At 40.5% G+C, this 22928-nt stretch overlaps 2 protein-coding genes across 4 annotated transcripts in view; both read left to right on the top strand.

Annotated features, from left to right (window-relative positions):
• The window catches only part of LOC127414285 (ninein-like), a 32019-nt gene extending 21878 nt beyond the window's left edge, over positions 1–10141 (top strand). Inside the window, exons 13-19 of the mRNA XM_051652210.1 lie at positions 23–112; positions 216–342; positions 452–543; positions 777–1777; positions 6246–6341; positions 9865–9978; positions 10118–10141. Of these exons, the coding sequence (XP_051508170.1) occupies positions 23–112; positions 216–342; positions 452–543; positions 777–1777; positions 6246–6339 (1404 nt within the window). The 3' untranslated portion in view covers positions 6340–6341; positions 9865–9978; positions 10118–10141. The remainder of the gene's footprint in view (positions 1–22; positions 113–215; positions 343–451; positions 544–776; positions 1778–6245; positions 6342–9864; positions 9979–10117) is intronic.
• A 2883-nt stretch (positions 10142–13024) lies between these two features.
• On the top strand, positions 13025–22138 carry LOC127414217 (protein salvador homolog 1-like). 3 transcript variants are annotated; one of them, XR_007892763.1, is made up of 5 exons: positions 13026–13610; positions 15625–16074; positions 20432–20702; positions 20835–21155; positions 21325–21425. XR_007892763.1 is itself a non-coding variant. In XM_051652082.1 (5 exons), the coding sequence occupies exons 1-5, from the start codon at positions 13517–13519 to the stop codon at positions 21536–21538; spliced, it is 1179 nt and encodes a 392-aa protein (XP_051508042.1). In that variant the 5' UTR covers positions 13030–13516; the 3' UTR covers positions 21539–22138. The 3 variants fall into 3 exon arrangements, 2 of the variants coding, with proteins under 2 accessions (XP_051508043.1, XP_051508042.1); XM_051652082.1 differs by having other exon boundaries at positions 13030–13610; positions 20835–20984; positions 21325–22138; XM_051652083.1 differs by lacking the exon at positions 20835–21155 and having other exon boundaries at positions 13025–13610; positions 21325–22138.
• The last annotated feature ends 790 nt before the right edge of the window (positions 22139–22928 follow it).

Below are 22928 nucleotides of genomic sequence, written 5' to 3'. Positions count from 1 at the left end.
AATGGTGTATATTTGAATGTAGTTTGGTGATTTGGATCCAGACAGCGCTGAGTTCTACCAGCAAGAGGACCGTATGAGACAGCTACGAGAGAACTATGAGGAACAGTGCAGGGTTAGCAACCACCCCAATTCTGTTTTTTTTCCTCTGTATTTTTTCATGTGTGTCACACTCTACTACTGAATCTTACATGCATGACTGCCTGTGTATATTGTAGGAGTTGCAGGATCATATAGATGAGTTGGAAGCTCAGTTGGAGGAATATCAGACTTTAGGCAGCACCCCCTCAACCCGTCCAGGCCAGAGTCTGTCTGATGAACTGGCCAGAAAAAGCCCAGACCCAGGTAACATATTAATGCCCACACACACAATGATGATATTAAAAAGGTGCTTTTTGTTGTGGTGCATCTTCTGCAACATGTCTTCATGTGCTGTTTTGTTGTCCATGTTTAGGTTCTCAGGAGCGACAGACATTAAACATGAGTTTAGAAACAGAGATGTTACTGGAGCAGCACCAAAGAGAGATAGAAAACATTCAGGCCATGGTAAGCTACAGAAACAAACATGTACTATAACTAAAAAAAAGCTGCAGTCCTTCTAAAGGAAAAAAAACAATGTAGAAAGATAAACCTTACAAAGGTTATGGTAAATATTGAAGCCTGCTGGATTTTCATGGCTTTCCTAATTATACAAGAATGTCCAGCACTGTCACTGTATTTACATTCAGATCAGTCTTAAATTGGAATAAAATGTTAATAAAACTCTGACCCCTCTGTAGATACAAGAAGAACAACGCAACTCAGAAAAGGAAAGGAATCGTCTTTCCCTGCAGCACCAAAAGGAGGTGCAGATTTTGAGGGAGGAGATGGCAAGAGAGCTAGAACGAGCAAACAGGCTGGAGCAGGAAGTGTCTGCCCTCCACACTCTCCACCAGCATGAGCTCAGCTTTTTCACACAGGAGGCGCAGTATGCCAGGAGCCGTGCAGAGCAGCTGAAGGAGCAGGTGGGAGTTCTGGAGGAGAAAAAGACTGCTTATGAGGAGCAGAGCAGAGCGCATGCAGAGGAGATCAGCCTGATAGAATTGAAGCACCAGAAGGTGCCAGAGGCAAGTCTACAGGAGCAGAGAGAAAGACTGCAGGAAGAAAGGGAAAAATGGGAGATGAGGCTCACGGAGCACTGGAAACAAGCACAGGAGCGTTTGCAGAGGGGCCATGAGGAGGTTCTAAGTGCACAGTTTGAAGAGGTGCAGCAGAAAACAGAACGAGAGTGTTTTGAGATGGAAAGGAGGCTCAGGGAGGAGTGGGAACGGGAGAGGCAGAAGTTAGAGGAGGTCAGTAAGGAGGCACTGCAGGCCGTAACAGAGGAGAGGAAAGAGAGCGAGAGGAGGCTCAGGCAGCAGTGGGATGAGGAGCGTGTTTCATTAGAGGAGAAGCATCATGCTGTTCTCATGCAGCATTTAGAGGAGGAGAGAGAACGCTTCCGTGCACAGCAGGAGGAGACTGAGAGCATCATAATGGAGCACTGTGGTAGAGTGAGGGCTCAGCTAGAGAAACAAAGTGAGGAGGCACTGCAGGCCTATTTAAAGCTGGAAAGAGAGCAACTGCAAGCAGAGAAAGAAGAACAAGAGATGAGGTGGCAGCAGGTGCTGAATGAAGAGCAAAACCGGATGGATGAGGCACACAGGGAGGCCATGCAGGAGCTGAGCACCAAACATAGCAAAGAGAGAGAGAGACTCAGTGGCCTTCTGGAGAAATTGCGCACTGACATTGCAGAAGAGAGGTAAGATATACACGCGTTTGTTTATATATCATGGAGTGGATCTCCGACTGACTTCTGAATCTTGAGACTGAAAACTTAATTGTTCTTAACATTAGGCTAATTAGAATTACTATAGACTAACCGTATCCTAAACGTATGCCATGTTTACATGTAAAATAAGATTTACGAAACTAAATCTCTTGTGGATACTTCGAGCTAGGTCCTCAAAATGGATAGAAAATTTAGGTATTTCTAGAAAATATGTTTTTCTATCTTTGGGAAATTTGGTTCATATAAAGGTAGCAACATCTGGCAAAGACAGCAGATGCAAGGGAAAGTCAGGTTTCTTAAACTTTTCTAGCCAATGTACTTCTGGGTTTACCACTTATTACTGACCTGTCATTGTGAAACATGTATTATTCATCTCTACTATTTTCAAATGTTCCATATGCATTGGTGAGTATTTCTTTCAGTTAATGTTAGAAGCTGTCGTTGTTGATTGGTCACGCACAGGAGAGAGCTGGAGAAACAATTCTCTCAGCGACTCATAGAGATGGAGGCCCGTTTCTGTGGTGACCAGGAGGTGGTGTCACAGCGTTTTCGTGTGGATGTATGTAAACTGGAACAGCACTACCAAAGTGAGATTGCAGCACTTGCCAAAAAGCATGCTGCAGACCGTGCAGGGTAGCAACGGAAGCTGTTGAAGGAGGTCCTGGATCTAGAAAGGGAGGAGGACAAAAAGGAGTGTCAGCGCCTTGAACTTGCACACGCACAAGATATTAAAGCTCTGACAGACAAGAACCAGCAGCTTCAGGCCGTGCTGGAGACTTTCATCAGTGCTGCTCGGACCAAAGAGTTTGAGCTTAGCCAGCAACTCAGTGAGCTTCACAACCACCTGCAGGAAAGCATGGAGGCCAAAGACCTTCTGCTGTCACAAGCTGACCACAAAGCAACTGTGCTGGAAGTGATGCTACAGCATGCTGTGGAAGACTTTTTCCAGGAGAGGGCGGAGCTACAGAAGAGTCTAATTGAGCGCATGGAGCTGCAAGGCAGAAACCATCAAGAAGCCAAAGACTTGGAGGTTAAACTAAAGGAGAACTTCTCCACGGTGATGGCAATGGAGAAGGACAGAGTGGCTCTGCTTGCTGAGAGAGACACACTTCAATTGAGAGTGTTGCAGTTGGAGGAAATTATGTTGCTATTGACAGGAACCGTTGGAGAACCTTGTACAGAACCCTATGGAGAACCATGTGTAGAGTCCACTGTGGAAATCTCTGCAGAGCCCAACAGAAATTGCTGTGAAGAAACTTGCAGAGAATCCACTTTAGTAACTTTTGGTGAACCCACCCAAGAAACTTCCACAGGACCCACTAAAGAAGCCAGTCCAAACCCCTTAGAAGTGTATACAGAGCAGCATACAGACCTAAGTCAAATCGTACACTAAAAGAGAGAGGAGAACACTCGTACACTAATGAGAGTGATGAGGCCAGATTTGATGAAGAGGAAGTGGGTATTGTGGATTCAGAGCTTGATGGCAGTACACAGCTACAAGAAGACCCAGAGGTTGGAGTTACAGAAGTTACTACTTCTGATTCTTCTGCAGAGGATGAAGCTCTGGTAAAAATAGACACTGCCGATGTAGAATCTACCAGCTTTGGAACAAAAAGTTCTGTCCTTCCCAGTAATAAAGATGAGGTAATGACTAAACTTACACGCAGCATAGAGATGTCAACTAAGGAGAATGTTAATAGAACAGGAATGTGCAAGGAGTGTTCTGATGATGTGGTACTGAGAAAAGACTTTCAGAATGCTGAGAGCAAAAGCACAAATGCTCAAACTGATTGTACAGTTTCTGGCACTGATCTTACAGAGCTAGAAAACACTAAAGACAAGACCACAGTAGAGTTTGAGAGGGCACAATTTTGTAATATGCAAGGTGCAGGGTGTGCTGACACTTCAGAGGTGACCGATGGTGATATTTTAAATTGCACAGAAATCTGTGATGGTGCCTTAGAGCAAGCAAGGGAGCTGGTGGGTCCAAAAATGACCATTTCAACAGAAGACATTGGTGACAAAAAGAATAAGACCCCAGAGCATGTAGAGACTATAAAAGACATTGACGGTACATATGTAGTTAATGTACCTGATGTCGTAGTTAGCTCATATCTTAGCAGAAGCTGAAGCTGCCTTTTATCAGGAGACCTTGCAGCACCATGGATCTCCAGGCACAGATAACACCCAGACCACAAACAGCTGCAAACCAGATGAACATAACACTACAGATGAACGGAAGGATGCTGTCAGCATCGCAAGTCTTGAGAATCAAATCAGGGCTTTGGCAGATGTGGTGTATGCACTAACTGCAGTTGACCCATAGCGAGAGAAAGTGGCTGATACAAGAGATCTGTGCATGCAGGAGGTCATGGATATTTGAGAGATGGTGATGCAGTACAGCAGAGCTGCAGAATGCACCAGGTCCCGATTGAAGAGCCCTGATCTGCAGGACCTGAAGAGAGAGCTAAATATTACATATCAATATGTGCTATCAAAGATGAGGAACTCGCTGAGCTCAAGATCTTCTATCAGCAGAGCATCTGTGAGAACTTGCGTTAACATATTTTCCTCAAATAACCTCAGACGTTTACCTGAAGTGACCTCTTATAAGTTTAACAGACTGATGGCCTGTTCACACCAGGTCCAGTTTGATGGAACAATGTGACCATTTAAAATATTAACCCTTTTGTGCTAATAAAAGTAGCCAATAACACCTGAAGTGTGTTGTTGATACTGAACGTCTACGCGAGAGAGGCAATGAAAATGTATCATAGTTTAGATGCTCACATTTATTTCCTCAGCGGAGAGCTCGGGAATGATTGCTCCTGTTATAACAAAGTCTTTTTAGGCAAGTCAGGTCACTCGGCGGACATCTTTGGAACACTCTCGAGCGGCTGTTTAAAAAATATATATATATATATATTTCCCCTTTTCCTCCCAATTTGGAATGCCCAAAGTCCTCGTGGTGGCAACGTGATTCGCCTCAATCCAGGTGGTGGAGGACGAATCTCAGTTGCCTCCGCGTCTGAGACTGTCAATCCGCGCATTTATCACGTGGCTTGTTGAGCGCGTTACTGCGGAGACTAGCATGAAGCCTCCAGATGCGCTTTCTTTGCGGTAACATGCTCAAACCACGTGATAAAATGCGAGGATTGACGTACACATCCATGCACATCTTACCATGCGCCCCACCGAGAGTGAGAACCACATTATAGCGACCACAAGGGGGTTAACCCAACGTGACTCTACCCTCCCTAGCAACCAGGCCAATTTGGTAACTCAGCACATCCTGGATTGGAACTCACAACTCCAGGGGTGGTAGTCAGTGTCTTTACTCACTGAGCTACACAGGCCCCTCTCGAGCAGCTATTTTTAAGCAAGCAGCATTACAAGTGCAGCTCCTATACTACTTGAATGGGAAAATACCAAAATCCCCAAAGCGGTTGGTCAAGATTATGATCAAAGAACATATTTCAAATCAGCAGTAAAATCTGACAACACTGGTATCATAAATTGTGCTTCTTTACCTCAGATTATGCTAAAAAACGATTTTTTGCCCCCTGGTTTGTATAGATAAGGTGCATGCGCGTTCTCGAGTTGATTGACAGATGATGTCTGTATCTAAAAGGTGACAGGCTTATTTACCTTTAAGGTAATTGCTTTCTACATCCGTTGACTGTTGGGTGTTCCAGTTTCTCCCATTCATTTAAATAGAAGTTTCTGCTAAATAATCTCTGGTTATAATCAATGAAGCCATTCAATGAACCCTCGTACAAGTTAAGGATTTATTTTTCAATAATTTAAATAATTTTCTTGTCTCTTTCTTCTGGATGAAAGCATCTGTTAAATGACTTAATGTAATTTAAAAGTAAATGATTTGCGGAGCTTAGTGATCGTGTTAAAGTCACTGTGAATGAAGCGCCTTGTGCTGTTGGTTTGAATGAGAGTGAGTTCTATTCAGAAGTAATCATCCCTATGCACTTCGAAGACTTTACCATTCACTGTGAGAGCTTTGAAAGGCTAAAAAATAAGGGTCATTCAGAACTCCCTTTTTAAGCTATTTTTACTGGAAATTTTGTTTGAAGCGATCTTATAGCATGACTATCATGATTGTTCTCCCTTCAAAGTGCCCTTCGGAGGGGATTTATTGCATTTGGAAAGCACAACTAGCTGGAAATGTTCAAGGAACATAAAGACGTCGCTTCCTTAAACCGTTTACACACAAAAACACAACCTTTTGTTTTGTTTATTACACATTTTAGCTAATCTGATGATGGTTTTAGATATCAATAAGTAGTACTTTCACCTCTGTTTTACACAGTTTTACCATATTTAAAATCTGTATAATTCCACAGCTTTTCCACAACAATGTGGGAAAAAAATCTCCAGATTCCATTTGGCCTGCTCATAACAAACAGATTGTCTGTTCCTTCAGGCTCAGCTGGCTGCAGTCTTGCCCTCATCTCCTCTACAGTTGCCACGGGAACAGAGAAGACAGCACCATAGTGATGGCCCCAACTTCAACATGAAGGTAACACACACAAAACACAATTCCAGCCTGCACAGGATCTCTCTCTTGATCAGTGTAGATGTTTTCAGTGTATTTATATGCTGGCACACTCTCTGGGGAATATTTAGTTTTAGGTTCGAGTTTGCTTTGGTGAACTGGGGTCGTCTGGTGTGTCTGTTTTGCTCTGAACTGGAAAATATACCTGTGAGGAGGTTCTGTCTTGCGAGTAATCACTTGTGTTCACACTCTTTATGAAGCACATGGTGTAGCACCTGTTCTGTGTAGCCGCTGGGTTAGAGCGTCCCCTACGTTGTTGATCTATATGGTGTTGTATGTAGTCTTCCTTCAGTGTGTGTGCAAATTATTATGTGTATTCATGGCTGTTTGTGTGAGTGCATTTTGTGTGGTACAGTGCATTACTGCAGGATTTGTGCATGTAATGCTGTGTATCTGTGCTGGCGTGTTCTTCCACAGATGTAGTGCTGTATGTTGTGCTGAGTGTATGTGTTTCCTCTGCAGGTGTAGGAGCTGTTACAACCTGTGACATCACCTCCTCTTTGAACACTGACCTTTACCCTATGTCCTTCAATTACTGAATCCTTCCTGCCCGATTTTTGTGTTCTTTTTGAGCTGCGGGTCAATTCTCAGGTCATGTTGAGGTCAAGGTCCTCTGTCTGAGTTAGCATGTTGCTTCTCAGCTGGGGTGCTGTAGTGACCTAAAGTTGCCACATGGTTACAATGAGCTGCACAGCCTCTTGGCTGTGAGTTGCGCTTTCTCTTTGGTACAGATCCTGCCTCGGGTTTCTGCAAGGTGGGATATACAGCAGGCCTCTAAAAGCCTTGCAACAGATGTATTGAGGGCAGTACAATCTATGATTATGCATTTGTTCTAAAATCTGCAGGCATTTCAGTGTTGTGTGAATAAGCAGAATTGTGCTTATAAAGTTTGCTCTGTTATAGGATCAGTTTTATCACAATAACATAGCTCCTAACCTGTTTTGAATTATTGTTCCAGGATAAATCCAGTTGTAGCTTCTTTTAATTTTTGTAAATGCATTTTTATTTAATTAAGTTTTTATTTGTAACCGTGACCTCTTAGTCCATCACTTTATCTAACTCTGTTTTTACTGAAAATATTTTTTACATCATGAATTATTATTTATAATAAATAAATAGTTTTTAATTTATTGATTTTATTATTTATTGTTTATTTAATTACTTGCGTAATATTTTACTTTGGTTTAAATGTGCTGTGTTCCTTTTTTATGTGAATGTGTTGATTTTATGTAGAAAACCGAATAAAGTAATAGGGTAAATATTTTGTGTAGTGTATTTAATGATGTTTTATTTATTTTTTAAATGCTTTACTTTAAATTTCTTCATTTCGCATATACACTGCCAGTCAAAAGACTGGACAGACCTACTCTTCCTTTTATTATTATATACAGGTGCATCTCAATAAATTAGAATGTCATTGAAAAGTTCATTTATTTCAGTAATTCAACTCAAATTGTGAAACTCGTGTATTAAATAAATTCAATGCACACAGACTGAAGTAGTTTAAGTCTTTGGTTCTTTTAATTGTGATGATTTTAGCTCACATTTAACAAAAACCCACCAATTCACAATCTCAAAAAATTAGAATATGGTGACATGCCAATCAGCTAATCAACTCAAAACACCTGCAAAGGTTTCCTGAGCCTTCAAAATGGTCTCTCAGTTTGGTTCACTAGGCTACACAATCATGGGGAAGACTGCTGATCTGACAGTTGTCCAGAAGACAATCATTGACACCCTTCACAAGGAGGGTAAGCCACAAACATTCATTGCCAAAGAAGCTTGCTGTTCACAGAGTGCTTTATCCAAGCATGTTAACAGAAAGTTGAGTGGAAGGAAAAAGTGTGGAAGAAAAAGATGCACAACCAACCGAGAGAACCACAGCCTTATGATTGTCAAGCAAAATCGATTCAAGAATTTGGGTGAACTTCACAAGGAATGGACTGAGGCTGGGGTCAAGGCATCAAGAGCCACCACACACAGACATGTCAAGGAATTTGGCTACAGTTGTCGTATTCCTCTTGTTAAGCCACTCCTGAACCACAGACAACATCAGAGGTGTCTTACCTGGGTTAAGGAGAAGAAGAACTGGACTGTTGCCCAGTGTTCCATAGTCCTCTTTTCAGATGAGAGCAAGTTTTGTATTTCATTTGGAAACCAAGGTCCTAGAGTCTGGAGGAAGGGTGGAGAAGCTCATAGCCCAAGCTGCTTGAAGTCCAGTGTTAAGTTTCCACAGTCTGTGATGATTTGGGGTGCAATGTCATCTGCTGGTGAAGGTCAATTGTGTTTTTTGAAAACCAAAGTCACTGCACCCGTTTACCAAGAAATTTTGGAGCACTTCATGCTTCCTTCTGCTGACCAACTTTTTAAAGATGCTGATTTCATTTTCCAGCAGGATTTGGCACCTGTACACACTGCCAAAAGCACAAAAAGTTGGTTAAATGACCATGGTGTTGGTGTGCTTGACTGGCCAGCAAACTCACCAGACCTGAACCCCATAGAGAATCTATGGGGTATTGTCAAGAGGAAAATGAGAAACAAGAGACCAAAAAACGCAGATGAGCTGAAGGCCACTGTCAAAGAAACCTGGGCTTCCATACCACCTCAGCAGTGCCACAAACTGATCACCTCCATGCCACGCCGAATTGAGGCAGTAATTAAAGCAAAAGGAGCCCCTACCAAGTATTGAGTACATATACAGTAAATGAACATACTTTCCAGAAGGCCAACAATTCACTAAAAATGTTTTTTTTTTTATTGGTCTTATGATGTATTCTAATTTTTTGAGATAGTGAATTGGTGGGTTTTTGTTAAATGTGACCCAAAATCATCACAATTAAAAGAACCAAAGACTTAAACTACTTCAGTCTGTGTGCATTGAATTTATTTAATACACGAGTTTCACAATTTTAGTTGAACTACTGAAATAAATGAACTTTTCCACGACATTCTAATTTATTGAGATGCACCTGTATATATAATTTTTTTTTTTTAAGAAGTCATTTAAAGCAATAAAATAATACAAATATATGTGAAAATGTGTTCCCAAAATTATTTGAATTATATAGTGACCAACAAAATAAATAAATAAAATGATGATAGTTTCCTTCTCTATCATCCATCTAATAAAAATATTTTTAAATTGTAATTTTAGTTTTGTAAAGATATTCATCCTTGGGAACAATTCATATTTATCTATAAAACTAATGTCAAGCATTTAAGCCTTTAAATAAAAAGGATTTTAAGATGATAATAAACATAAATTCAGTCAGCTGTGTCTGTGTCCAAACTGGTATTGTACAATCTGTTTTAGGAGTTTAATTGGTTAAAGGATAAGGAAAGACCACGCATGATTAATTCAGGGTTAATTACATCATTCTGAGAGCAGTTGATGCTAGTATCGCTATAACAGGAGGATTACTATCAGACCAATTGACAATCTTAATCTGTGTCATGACTGCTGACCGTTGCTCTGTATGACTTGCAGGACGATCGGGAGGTGATGCTGTTACAGATGGAGGAGAGAATGAGAGAGGTGGAGCTCATGCTCAGAAACCTCAAACTATTGCTAGAGGAGAAAGTCACTCAGCTGAAGGAGCAGGTACACACAAACTCCCTCCACTGCCCTATTCAGACTGTGGTCTGTTTATTTAGATACTGTTTGAGGATATATTGTATTCTTTGTCAGCTGGCCGAATCCAGTTTCCAGTTTAACCTTTATGTTCTCTCTGCCTCTGTAGTTGACTAGGAACAGTGAATCTGACGTGTTAATTAAAGACCTGTATGTGGAGAATGCTCAACTGCTCAAGGCCCTGGAGAAGACAGAGCAGCGGCAGAAAGTAGCAGAGAAAAAGAACTTCCTCCTGGAAGAGAAAATTTCCAGCCTCAACAAGATTGTCCGTGACCTGGGTCCTTCTCCGTTGACCCCTACGTCCTACCACTTTACACGCTCCTGATTTGACACAGTTTTATAATTAAACTCACGTACTGAACTACTTCAACTGTGTGCATGTATATGCCAAATTAGAATTACTTTCCAATGCTTAGAATGCCAGAAATACATTCACAGTTGTTTGTGTGGTAGGTGATTTGCATGAGAGCAACAAGATGTTACATTGTTGTATTGCATTATGACAAATGCCTCCAAATCAAACACTATACAGGATCTGACTACTTGAAATGGCTCTTGCTTATCGTAGCATAGAACATTAAAGGAATGTTTCACCCAAAAAGGACAACAACAACAACAAAAAATAACTCCATAAAAGCAGTCCATTTGATCTGTCCTTTGCACTATGTTCTAATTCTTCTGAAGCCATACAATATCTTTGTGTAAAGAATGGACTGAAATTGTATTTATTTGCTGAAAATCTTCCCCTCTGCCCTATCTCTCAAATCTCATTCACGTTCATTTTCACTTTTGGGTGAACCATTCCTGAAAGTTCAGCTAAATGTTTTGTTTATTTGCTTTTATAATTTGATTAGGATTTTATAGAGGTGTTTAAAGGGATAGTTCACCCAAAAATGAAAATTCACTCATCATTTACTCACCCTCACACTATCCCAGATGTGTATGACTTTCTTCTGCAGAACGCAAATGATTTTTAGAAGAGTATCTCAGCTTTGTAGGTCCATACAATGCAAGTGAATGTTGGCCAGAATTTTGAATGTCAAAAAGCATATAAAGGCAGCATAAAAGTAATCCATACTCCACTGGTAACATCCATATTTTCATAAGCGATCTGATAGGTGTAGGAGGGAAATAGATCAATAATAAGTTCTTTTTTACTCTAAATCTCCACTTTCACTTCCACATTCTTCTTTTGTTTTTGCCGATTCACATTCTTCTTCATGTACATCGCCAACTTCTGGGCAGAGAGAATTTATCGTAAAAAATGACTTAAATATTTATCTGTTTCTCAACCACACCTACAGTATATCACTTTCGATGACATGGATTAAACCACTCAGTCATATGGATTACTTTTTTGATGCCTCTGTGCTTTTTGGAGCTTCAAAGTTCTGGCCACCATTCACTTGCATTGTATGGACCTACAGAGCTGAGATATTCTTTTAAAAATCTTAATTTGTGTTCAGCAGAAGAAAGAAAGTCATACACATCTGGGATTGCATGAGTGTGAGTAAATGATGAGAGAATCTTTATTTTTGGGTGAACTATTCTTTTTAGGAAAGATTCCAAATTGTTACAGGTGAGCCTGGACCTCAAACTGCAGTTGGAAAGTTGTTCTACCTGGAATGGTGTAAATTCCTTAGAACAGCTGAGGCCCATGGGTTCACTCACACATACAGCCACCTGTCATTACATAATTATCAGTAAAATGCAACCAAGGTTGGTCAGTCTCAGCATTTAATAGATGGGAATTAAAAAGCCAATGTCACACTATTTGTTCTGTTCATTTTTGTTTGTTCTAGTGCATTTTATTTCTCTGGGAATATGTTATAAACACTTTTACTTCATGATTAAGTCATTTTTGGTGCACATTATTCCATAACGTCATTTTAGTTTCAGCAGGACCTTGTTCTGTTTATTTATTTTATGTACCTATGTTTCATATATATGCTGTAATCATGTATTATGAGCACTGTGAATATGAATAATAGGGAGCCTATTAAAATATTTATATGGAGTGAAAGAAACTCAGACTTAAGAGATGTCAGCATCATGGTAACTACACTATAATTTGTGCGTTAGAGAGGAAATTGACTGGTTATGGAATTTCATTTCAGTTGTCTCTTACCAAAGTGCTCTGTTTACGAGTTTGGATAATTTGGAGAAAACATACAGAGAATTACAGGCATTCAAACATTTTGAAATTCCTTTGAAATGTGTGTCCTTGTGTTTTTGTACTGTAACACAGCCTTTGGTGAAGTAAGATATGCTTTACCACTGTTTGTGATTGAAATGACTTTAACTTAAAGTGTTAATTATATAACACTCAGCTGTACAAACAAATACAATATAACTTTTCTTTAAAAAAAATAAAATAAATATATATATATATATATATATATATATATATATATATATATATATATATATATATATATATATATATATATATAGTTATAGAAAATACTGAGTATGAGTTTTCATTTTGAAAGCATTAAAAATGTATCTGTCTAGTTTAAGTTAAGTATTTATCTCTTACTAACATTTAATCTAATGAGTTGGATTAATCATCACAGTTCTGTAAAACGATTAAAAAAAACTCAAAGTTGGAGTGAGATCTAAATTTTCCCATAATGATTTGTTGACTCAGTGAGTATTTAGCAGAGACGGGCCACTTCTATTAAAATGAATGGGAGATTTGAACGGTCAACGGATGTAGAAAGGAAGTCCCGCCTTATAGTTTAAAGAGCCAATTACCTTTCAGATACAGACATCGCCTATCAATCAACTCGAGAATTAGCTATAGAAGCCGGGGAAAATGCGTTTTTTTGGTTTTGTTTTTTCATAATATGAGGTAAAGAATCACAATTTATGATTCCAATATTGTCATATTTTATTGCTGATTTGAAATATGTTCTTTGATCATAATCTTGACCAACCGTTTTTGAGATTTTGGTCTTTTTCCATTCAAGTAAATAGGAGCTGCACTGTCATGACTGGAAATAGCTTCCCGAGAGCGTTCCAAAAATGGCCGACAGTGGACTGACTTGCTTAGAAACACTTTGACTCAAGAGTGGAACTGGCTGAGGAGGAGATCTGGGAGAGCTGACCTAGGATCAGGGAGAGGGCTGATCTGGGAATATATGCTGAAAGAGAGCTGATCTGGGTTCGGAGGGAGAGGTTGAGGGTTCCGTTGGGCTGGACGGATTCAGTTGGTTAAAGTTTAGCGTGCTGTTTTCTCCGCGAAATGTAGAGAACGAAAGCAGGGACAATAATTAATCTTTATAAAGTTCATAGTGTTAATCTAAAACCGCGAATTATGCGTTAAAGGGCTGTCTACCATGAATCGCTAGTTTTTTGTTTTCAGACTGTAGCCATGATGACTCTCAACTAGCTATCGGGCTAATCGCTCCGAAATAGACTCTGTTCTGCTTGTCATTGCGAATCCCGACTCGGATTTCAGGATGAAACCGAAATTCAATCTGTCCGGAATCGATTCGGATTAACGATGCTCTCCAGAAAGAAGAGTAAAAACGAAGCGTCCAAGCCAGCCGAAGTTCAGGGCAAATATGTGAAGAAAGAAACGTCCCCGTTGCTGAGAAGTAAGTAACTTTTGTCATTCTGCCAGACAAAACCAACAAAATATGAATTATTTATATCCAGTATTAAACTGTTTTTTTTAATGATAACATGTTTAAAGGAATATTCCGTTTTCAAACAAATGAAGATTAATCTGCAGCATTTGTCGTAAAATGTTGATTCCACAAAAAAAAAAAAAAAAAAATCGATTTGTCCCTCCTTTTCTTACAAAAATAAAATAAAATCTGGGTTACAGTGGAAGTGAATGGGGCCCAATCAATTCAGTTCACGTTAAAATACTCACTGTTTCATAAGTATAGCCATAAGATCAGCTCAATATACATGCTAAAATTATTTTAGTGTGATTAAATCGCATATTAACTTTTTTGGGGGCTGTAAAGTTATTTCCAATTTCACAACGGCGTTGCCTTGGCGGCATTACGCCACAACCCCTAAAACGACCATAAAAACGATGATTTAACAGCTTTGCAGCTCAAATAAAACTCAAGTTTTTACAGAAGTAATGTTAGTGCTTGTGTAAAATTACAAGCTTCACTTTTTTGTTTTTATTTATTTATTTATTTATTTCATCCCCTTTTTCTCCCCAGTTTGGAAAGCCCAATTCCCACTACTTAGTAGGTCTTCCTGGTGGCGTGGTTAACTCGCCTCAATCCAGGTGGCGGAGGACAAATCTCCATGAGACAGTCAATCCGCGCATTTTATCACGTGGCTGTTGTGCATGACTCACAGCATGTGGAGACTCATGCTACCTTCTGCGATCCACGCACAACTAACCACAGGCCCCATTGAGAGCGAGAACCACTAATTGGACCACAGGAGGTTACCCCATGTGACTCTACCCTCCCTAGCAACCGGGCCAATTTGGTTGCTTAGGAGACCTGGCTGGAGTCACTCAGCACACCCTGGATTCCAACTTGTAACTCCAGGGGTGGTAGTCAGCGTCAATACTCGCTGAGCTACCCAGGCCCCCTTCTTTTCTGCTTTTAAACCCTCCAGAAATTTGCCCAATTTTCTTCCATTGTGAGTGCCTCACTGTAAACTCGATTTTAACTACTTCTTTTATTTTTTTTAAAGAAAAGGAATGACAAGTCAATTAATTTTTTTGTGGTAATCAGCATTATGCCACATGCTGTCGATTGAACCTAACTTGTATTAAACCTGGAATATTCCTTTAAAGAGATTTTTCATTTGGCTGCAGTTCAAATGTCCCATGGGCCCTATGTGCGCACAGCTGGAGCAACTTTGTTCTGCATCACTTAAACAATTTTGTTTATAGCTATTTATGGTTTTCTGGGTATAAATTAAAAAATATACAAGATCTTAAGCATTCTTTACAAACTTTGGCTAAATGGTGTTGTGGATGCTTTGACATTGCCCACTGACACCCTAGGTAAGTGTTGGGATAAGGTATAGTTCATCCACAAATTAAAGTGTTGTCATCATTTACTCACCCTCATGTTGTTCCAACCCCATATGACTTCTTTTTTCCATGTTACAAAAAGCAGAAAGTAAGGGACTGACAGCCTCCTTCGTCATTTAGTTTCATTTACTCTAGATTTTTTTTAATTATTATTATTATTATTATTATTATAAAAAGTGGATGGTGAATGAGGCTGTCACGCTATCACAACGAGGCTGTGAGGGATAGACTTACAGACTCTTAAATGGCACGAACTGTATAAAGCTGCATAAAGCTCCTAGATCCCATCAGATTTTCCACAACTCGTGTTGTCTGGATTTCTTTGTATACTGAATGTTCTTGGACAGATATTTTATCAATGTTTTGTCCACGGAACGTTCCAAAAACACTTTAAACTGCAGTACAGCCCATTGAAGAGACGGTGTGTGTATCCCTCACAGCCTCGTTATCATTCCAAAATCAAAGATAGCGTTAGCCTGAATAAAGTCTATTCTGCCTGACATTGCTTTCTGTGTTTTACAGAGGAAAGAGTGTCATAAAAGTATGGAACAACAAATGTGAACTAAGCCTTTAAATCTCCCAAATTTATTTCTCAGATTTGATGCCCTCGTTTATCCGGCATCCAACGTTTCTACGCCGTGAGGTGGAGCCGGTTTTGGCTGGGGTGTCCAGTGCAGGTCCATATTCCTCTAATTCTGTAGGGGATGTCAGTGCCCCCAAAAGTTTCCTGCGTAATGCACCTCCAAGGACGCCTCTCGAGGTCTGGCACAGGGAAAGTCACCGGCTGTCTGCTCCACCGCACCTTGATCATGATTACTCCCCTTCCTCACCCTCCTTCATCAACGATGCTGGTTCGGTAACGGAGAATGGAGACAGTGGCCCATATTACTACCCTCCAGAGCCGTACTACAATAACCAACCCAGACAAGCACGCAGGCCAGACCACTTTAATGAAAACTACAGGTACTATGAGCACAATGAACTCAACTACCAGCAAAACCCTCCTCACCCTCAGACGCCCCAGCCACACAGTCGCCCACCCCCAGGTGTGTAGCACATCATTAAGTGAGCACCAGCCCAAATTGACACAGAAACACGTCACAGTTATCTTTAGATTTATGTATGCATGTTATCAAAAGCGATTCAGGGTATACATTTCATCAGTATGTGCAAGCGTCATGCTCTAATTGTTGAATTACAGGAATACTTAGACTCCCCATGGAATAACAGACATGACAGTCAGTTGCTCTTTACTATATACACTGACATGTGTCTATTTATTTTGGTCTTAAACACTATATGAAGACCAAATATACAGTTGACATGCGTCGTGATGTACAAAAGTGGCTGTAGCTGGGTTTCCATCGAAATTTGCTTAAAAAACTTTTCTAAATTTTAGACTAAAGAAAATATGAATCGTTGCACATTTCCATCCTCTACGTCATGCATATTATCTTGAGGGAATTGCCTTTTCATGGTTGAGCCGCTGAATGAACTCCTTACTTTAGGGAGAGTTTTATTTGCAGAATTGGAGCAATTGTACCTCATTTTATTAAATGCTGCCAGGTGACGCTGCAGAATTAATGTAATATCTGCTATAATGAGGGCTAAAATGGCTGCAGTGCCCAAATGCCACAAGCCTCTGCATACCTGGGAGCGCCCGCTCTCAAAACTGTTCTGGCGGATTGTGGGTTCTTGAAAATCCACCTCTGCCTAGCGCATTAAATTTTAATTGAATTTTGGGAGTTTATTTGCATATCAAGCGTTTCCATTCAGGATTTCTTATGCGCAATTTCAAAATGCACATTAAAGTAGTTGGATGGAAACCCACTCAATGGCACTTTATTTTGGTAGTGTGTTAGGTCCATGAATGGGAGAATCTGTCCTCATGAAGACTTGTCACTGGGGTCATGGTCAGGAGTAACACAAGGGCAGGCATAACCTTCTGCGTCATGTTTAACTTTACTCAAAAACTGTTCCTTACACTGTGTCCTAACTAGGCGTGACATTAGGTAAAAGTTATCTCTTTCGTGTAAATCTGAGTTTTTTTCCCAACCAGCGAATTTGAGTGAATTGAGTGGCAGGATATTTTGCTGGTCAGTGTTTTTTGTCATCAAACACATTCTGGCTATGATTGTGCAACATTTTCACTTTCGTGCCTGGTTAAGACACGGTGTTACAACTGTGGCTAGATATCAGGTAAGAATGTCAGGTTTGGGGCCTGGGTAGCTCAGCGAGTATTGATGCTGACTGCCACCCGTGGAGTCCCAAGTTCGAATCCAGGGTGTGCTGAGTGACTCCAGCAGGTCTCCTAAGCAACTAAATTGGCCCGGTTGCTAGGGAGGATAGAGTCACATGGGGTAACCTTCTCATGGTCGCGATTAGTAGTTCTCGGTCTCAATGGGGCACGTGGTAAATTGTGCGTGGATCGCGGAGAATAGCATGAGCCTCCACGTATGGAGTCTCCGTGGTGTCATGCACAGCGAGCCACGTTATAAGATGCGCGGATTGACAGTCTCAGAAGCGGAGGCAACTGAGACTTGTCCTCCACCACCCGGATTGAGGTGAGTAACCGTGCCACCACGAGGACCTACTAAGAATAAAAAACTACTAAGGGATAAAAAAAATAAATAAAAAAAGAATGTCAGGTTTTATTTAATTTGTGTTGTCTTGTAGTGTTTCACTAATGACAACTTCATTTGATGAAGATTCAGCAATTTAATTAACGGACAGCTCTGCATTTTTCTTTTTTTTGGGGGGGGGGTTCCCCTTTTTCTCCCAATTTGGAATGCCCAATTCCCAATGCGCACTAAGTCCTCGTGGTCGCATAGTGATTCGCCTCAGTCCGGAGGACGAATCCCAGTTGCCTCCGCGTCTGAGACAGTCAACCCGCGCATCTTATCATGTGGCTTGTTGAGTGTGTTGCCACGGAGACATAGCACGTGTGGAGGCTTCACGCCATCCACCGCGGCAACCATGCTCAATTCACCATGCGCCCCACCGAGAACAAACCACATTAATAGCGACCACGAGGAGGTTACCCCATGTGACTCTACCCTCCCTAGCAACCGGGCCAATTTGGTTGCTTAGGAGACCTGGCTGGAGTCACTCAGCACACCCTGGGATTCGAACTAGCGAACTCCAGGGGTGGTAGCCAGCGTATTTTACCACTGAGCTACCCAGGCCCCCAGCTCTGCAGTTTTCTAATTAGCCAGTCAGAATTGTTTAATAACATTTTGTCTCCTCAAAACATGTGACTCACCTACTTCAGAGGTATAATATGCACATAATCTTGGCTGCTTGGCATTTTTCTGTCAGAGTGACACAACTTGCAGAGATTGTGGTGATGCTCTCAGATTGAAGTAATTATTTAGTTAAAATGGCCTCAAAAAGTGTTCAGACACTGAGTCACACTTAAAAATGTACGAATGTCATTGCTTTAGCCTAGATAATAAAATATCACATCAAGTGGTATCTGTAAACAAATGATGCTAAGCCTTTTCTCAGAACTAACTTCAGAAATAACTTCTGTGTGAGAGAGAGAGAGAGATTATCCCTATAGACCATTTCAAGAATGTAAACAAAAACAAATGAATTTGAACGGTCCAGATGTATTTCCTGGTCCTTTTAACAAAGTCTCTTTGTCAAGGTAAGTCAGTCCACTCAGTGGCTGTTATTGGAATGTTCTTGGGCAGTTTTGGGAGCCATTTTTTATGTAAACAAGCAGCTTGAAAGTGCTACTTGAATGGGGAAAGACCGAAATCTCCAAAACGGTTGGTCAAGATTACGATAAAAGAACATATTTCAAATAAGCAGTCAAATCTGACAACACTGTGCGGCTTAGCTGAAGCGGCCTGGCATCCTGGCACGTCGGCCCCCAACTCGCACCGGGGTTCCGGGTGTGGGTCCGGCGACGCATCTAACTCGCACCGGACCCTCCCCGCTATGTTCCTGTACCTATAAAAATGGCAGCAGGTAGAGACCGGTCTCCGAGGAGATGCGCGCTTGGTGTTTAAAGGTAGCGGTGATGAGGCTCTTCATTGGGATCACGCAAGCCCCATCACGTGAGGTAGGGTGACGATGATCCACGGGAAGGGTGTCGTTCTGTCACAACTGGTATAATTGTGTTTCTTTACCTCAGATTACGCTATAAACCAATTATATCGTCTTGTATAGCTAATGCGCATGCGTGTTCTCGAGTTGATTGACGGGCAATTTCTGTATCTAACAGGTGATTGGCTATTTTACCTGTAAGGCGGGTTGACCGGTCTATATTGGGCAGGAGAAGAAAAGTGAATCTGCACACTGACATCACACATTCAAGCCCAGCCTTACACATAGTTTCTCATCCAAACACATCCTCACTACTACAGCTAAAGCTAATTCATTGGGATATAGCTAAAATTATCATTGAACTGATTCACTGAAAGGAACAGTTTTAACCAATTAACTGAAAGTGCTTACTCGCAAGACATGAGAAAGTGAGGTATTGCGAAATTAGTCCAATGGCATGCTTTTATAAAACTTAATGGCAAAATAAAAAGCTTTATATTCACATATGTGTATTAACATGATTTTAGTGTGATAACCTTTTCTGTAGAAAGTTATATCTAATATTACAACCTCATTGCCATGTTGATGTAACACTGTAAATCCTAAAACAACAGTTTAAACAACTTTATAGCTCAAATATTACACAAGTTTAAACAGAAGAATTAATCTAAGGGCTTTAATAAACATATAAGCTGCACATTTCCGCCTTTAAACCCTATAAAAATAGGCCCCATTCACTTCCATTTAATGTCTCGCTGAAACCTAGATCTTTCTGTTTTAGAAGAAAAGGAGGGATGTGTCAAAATTATTATATATATATTATTTTGTTTTTGTTTTTTTGTTATAATCAACATTGTGCCAAAAATCCATTCGATTGATCTGAACTTGTATTAAACCTGGAATATTCTATTAACTTTATATAGTCAGTAAAATCAATGTGAATGTATTGTGAATATTCATTTTATATTGCTCAGCCCTACTCACTACATCATTTTCTCTACAAACATTTGCTCAAAACACCTACATACACACTTTCTCAGCTATCACTCTACTGCAGTATTTCACATTGTTTGTCAGAATGAGACAAATGTGGATTTTTCCTGGTTCCTTTTTCTGTACCCTGTGATAAATTCCCATAGTATGTTTTTGCTATATATTTGACTGCAGTTATGAGTTGCTATTTTTCCGACATCTCTGTCTCTCTCCTTATCTCATTTCGTTCTTACTCGCTATCATTTTAACAATTGAAAATAAAAACTAGATATAATATGTTTGCAGCAAATGCTTCTAATGCATATGTTCGCAAGTGACATACCTCTGTAATTCGTCTGCGTGTATGTGTTTGTGTAGCAATCGGCCGTGTGCAAGCAAAGTCTGTTGGTAATCTGACGACTATGAGTGGGGAGGACATGGCTCTGCCTCCTGGCTGGACTGTTGATTGGACAATCCCAGGCAGGAAGTATTACATAGATCACAACACAAACACTACTCATTGGAGCCACCCACTGGAGAGGGAGGGGCTCCCACCGGGCTGGGAGAGGGTGGAGTCAGCTGAGTTTGGAGTGTACTATGTAGACCACATCAACAAACGTGCACAGTACAGACACCCATGTGCACCCAGGTGAGAGAGAGTGTGTGTGTGTGTGTTTATGTGAATGTCGAGACATGTAGTATGTTCTGAGACTGTTTGGTGTTTTTTTGTTTTTTTTTTGTATCTGAAATGGTAAACATATGCTCTTTCTAACTATCTCAGTGTTCCAAGATATGACCAGCCCCCTCCCCCGCCAGTCACCTATCAGCCCCGCCCTCCAGAACGAAATCAGGCTGTGCTAGTACCAGCAAACCCATTTCACACAGCCGAGATCCCAGACTGGCTACAGGTGTATGCCAGAGCCCCGCTGAAGTACGTTTCACACTCATAGATGGACTCATATTCTCTTCAACCTTAATTTTTTAAGGTGAAGTGAGTAATATCTGTGCCACAAGGGGGACCGAACGGAATTACAAAAATAATGACAGGTTTTCATACAGGTTCCAAAACACTCGGCCTGACTTCCATTGGTCGAGCAAACAGGTAGTCCCTCCCCAGTTGGTTGAGACAACATTTATATGTCCAGAAACAGAAACGTTTAGTTTCCACTGTCTGGTTCCTAGAAGCCATCAGAAGCATTAAAACTGCCCTAATGATTAGGCTTGGTTAAGGCCAGAAACATTAACTTTCAGTTTTGGGTTTTCTGTGTCAGGTATGACCACATCCTGAAGTGGGAGCTCTTCCAGCTGATGGACCTGGACACGTACCAGGGAATGCTGAAGCTACTCTTCATGAAGGAGCTGGAGGGTATCGTGAAATCCTATGAAGCGTATCGACAAGCGCTGCTCACTGAACTCGACTCTCGTAAACAACGGCAGCAGTGGTACGCCCAACAGCCAACCAAAAACTTTCCTCAGAACATGTGATTCATCTGAGACATGCCCAAACTCTATTTGTTTGTGCCTTAGCTGCTGATGCAGACACTCAATTGCTCCCTCAAATGGCAGCAGGGAGACATAAATGAGCCCAAAGACAGACACTTTTGGGAACTTTACATTTACTCCTATATAGATTTCAGCCATTATAAGGCTGTGTGTGTTGTGAATGTGTGTGTCTTTGTGCATATGCTGGCCTGTTGGCAGCTGTGGGTTATGTCAGGCCTAACTCCTTCTGCATTGTCTGTATAGACAATCACAGCTATCAGTTATCAATGTATTCTGTTTAATCAGAGTCCTATTTGCATTTATAGTTCGTTTTTAGAGCAAATCTGATGGATACAAGTCCAGATCATGTGACTCAGGCTTTGTGATATATAGTTTGGGTGGATTCCTTTTGTAAAGAATTGCCTGCATTATTTAAAGATTCAACTTTTAAGACTGAATTGTCTCTTTTGATGAAGAAGTGATAGAGTCTGCAGCATTTGGGTTTGTGTTAAAGTGGGTTTTGCCTGTATTTTCCAGTTACAGTGAATTTTGTCAAATTTATTTTGAGCATCAACACTAAATAAACCAGGACCTTGTATTGTATCCCTGTGTCTCAAAATGCATACTTCCATAAGCAGTATGTCAATTGAGTAGGATGTTCAAATACTCCATATTCATAAAAGTAGCTTAAAAAATACCCGGATGACATACTGCATCTGGCAAGATTCAGAGGTGCACATCCACTGAACACTTTAATATCACATAATCACATGAGAGCTGAGGACACATCATATTCACGGAGAACCGCGAGTCAGACTGCTCGTTTCTACTGTAAGTGTTACATATACCACTTTGCAGGTTGTTCCTTGCAAAGCAGAAGCCATACATCAACACTGTCCAGAAAATGTACTTGTTTTTCAAAATCAGAGTGTATTCTTTTTGTAGTTGTTGTTACTTGACATATTTGGGTCACCGTAAATTCCCGTGTACCTGTATAAAATATGTCTGGGAATGTTTTCATACTACTCACCTGCATATCAAAAGAATGTACTTTTTTAACAGCCAAAAAGTATATTCTTCATCAAATGCAGTATGTACACTGACAGTACGTAAATTCAGACGCAGCTTATGTGTGCATGTTCATGAGTGAGAATATGACGTTTTTCTTCCCTTCAGCAGCTTGAAATTAAATTCACAACTGTTTCAACTGGTGAGAGTTGAAGAAACACTTTTCCCACTTCTTTTTCATGTCAAAGTTCTTCAATTGTCATTTCTCTCCCATACTGAAACAAATATTCATACATATATCAAGACAAACACCTTCAGTACCATCCACTTGACAGTGGAAAACATGTAATACTTTGCCTATGCCTTTAAATATAAAAATTACAGA

The sequence above is a fragment of the Myxocyprinus asiaticus genome, chromosome 23, assembly GCF_019703515.2.
Source record: "Myxocyprinus asiaticus isolate MX2 ecotype Aquarium Trade chromosome 23, UBuf_Myxa_2, whole genome shotgun sequence".
Classification (NCBI taxonomy): domain Eukaryota; kingdom Metazoa; phylum Chordata; class Actinopteri; order Cypriniformes; family Catostomidae; genus Myxocyprinus; species Myxocyprinus asiaticus.
The sequence above is the reverse complement of the archived record's forward strand: the minus strand, read 5'-3'. Positions and strand labels throughout refer to the sequence as shown.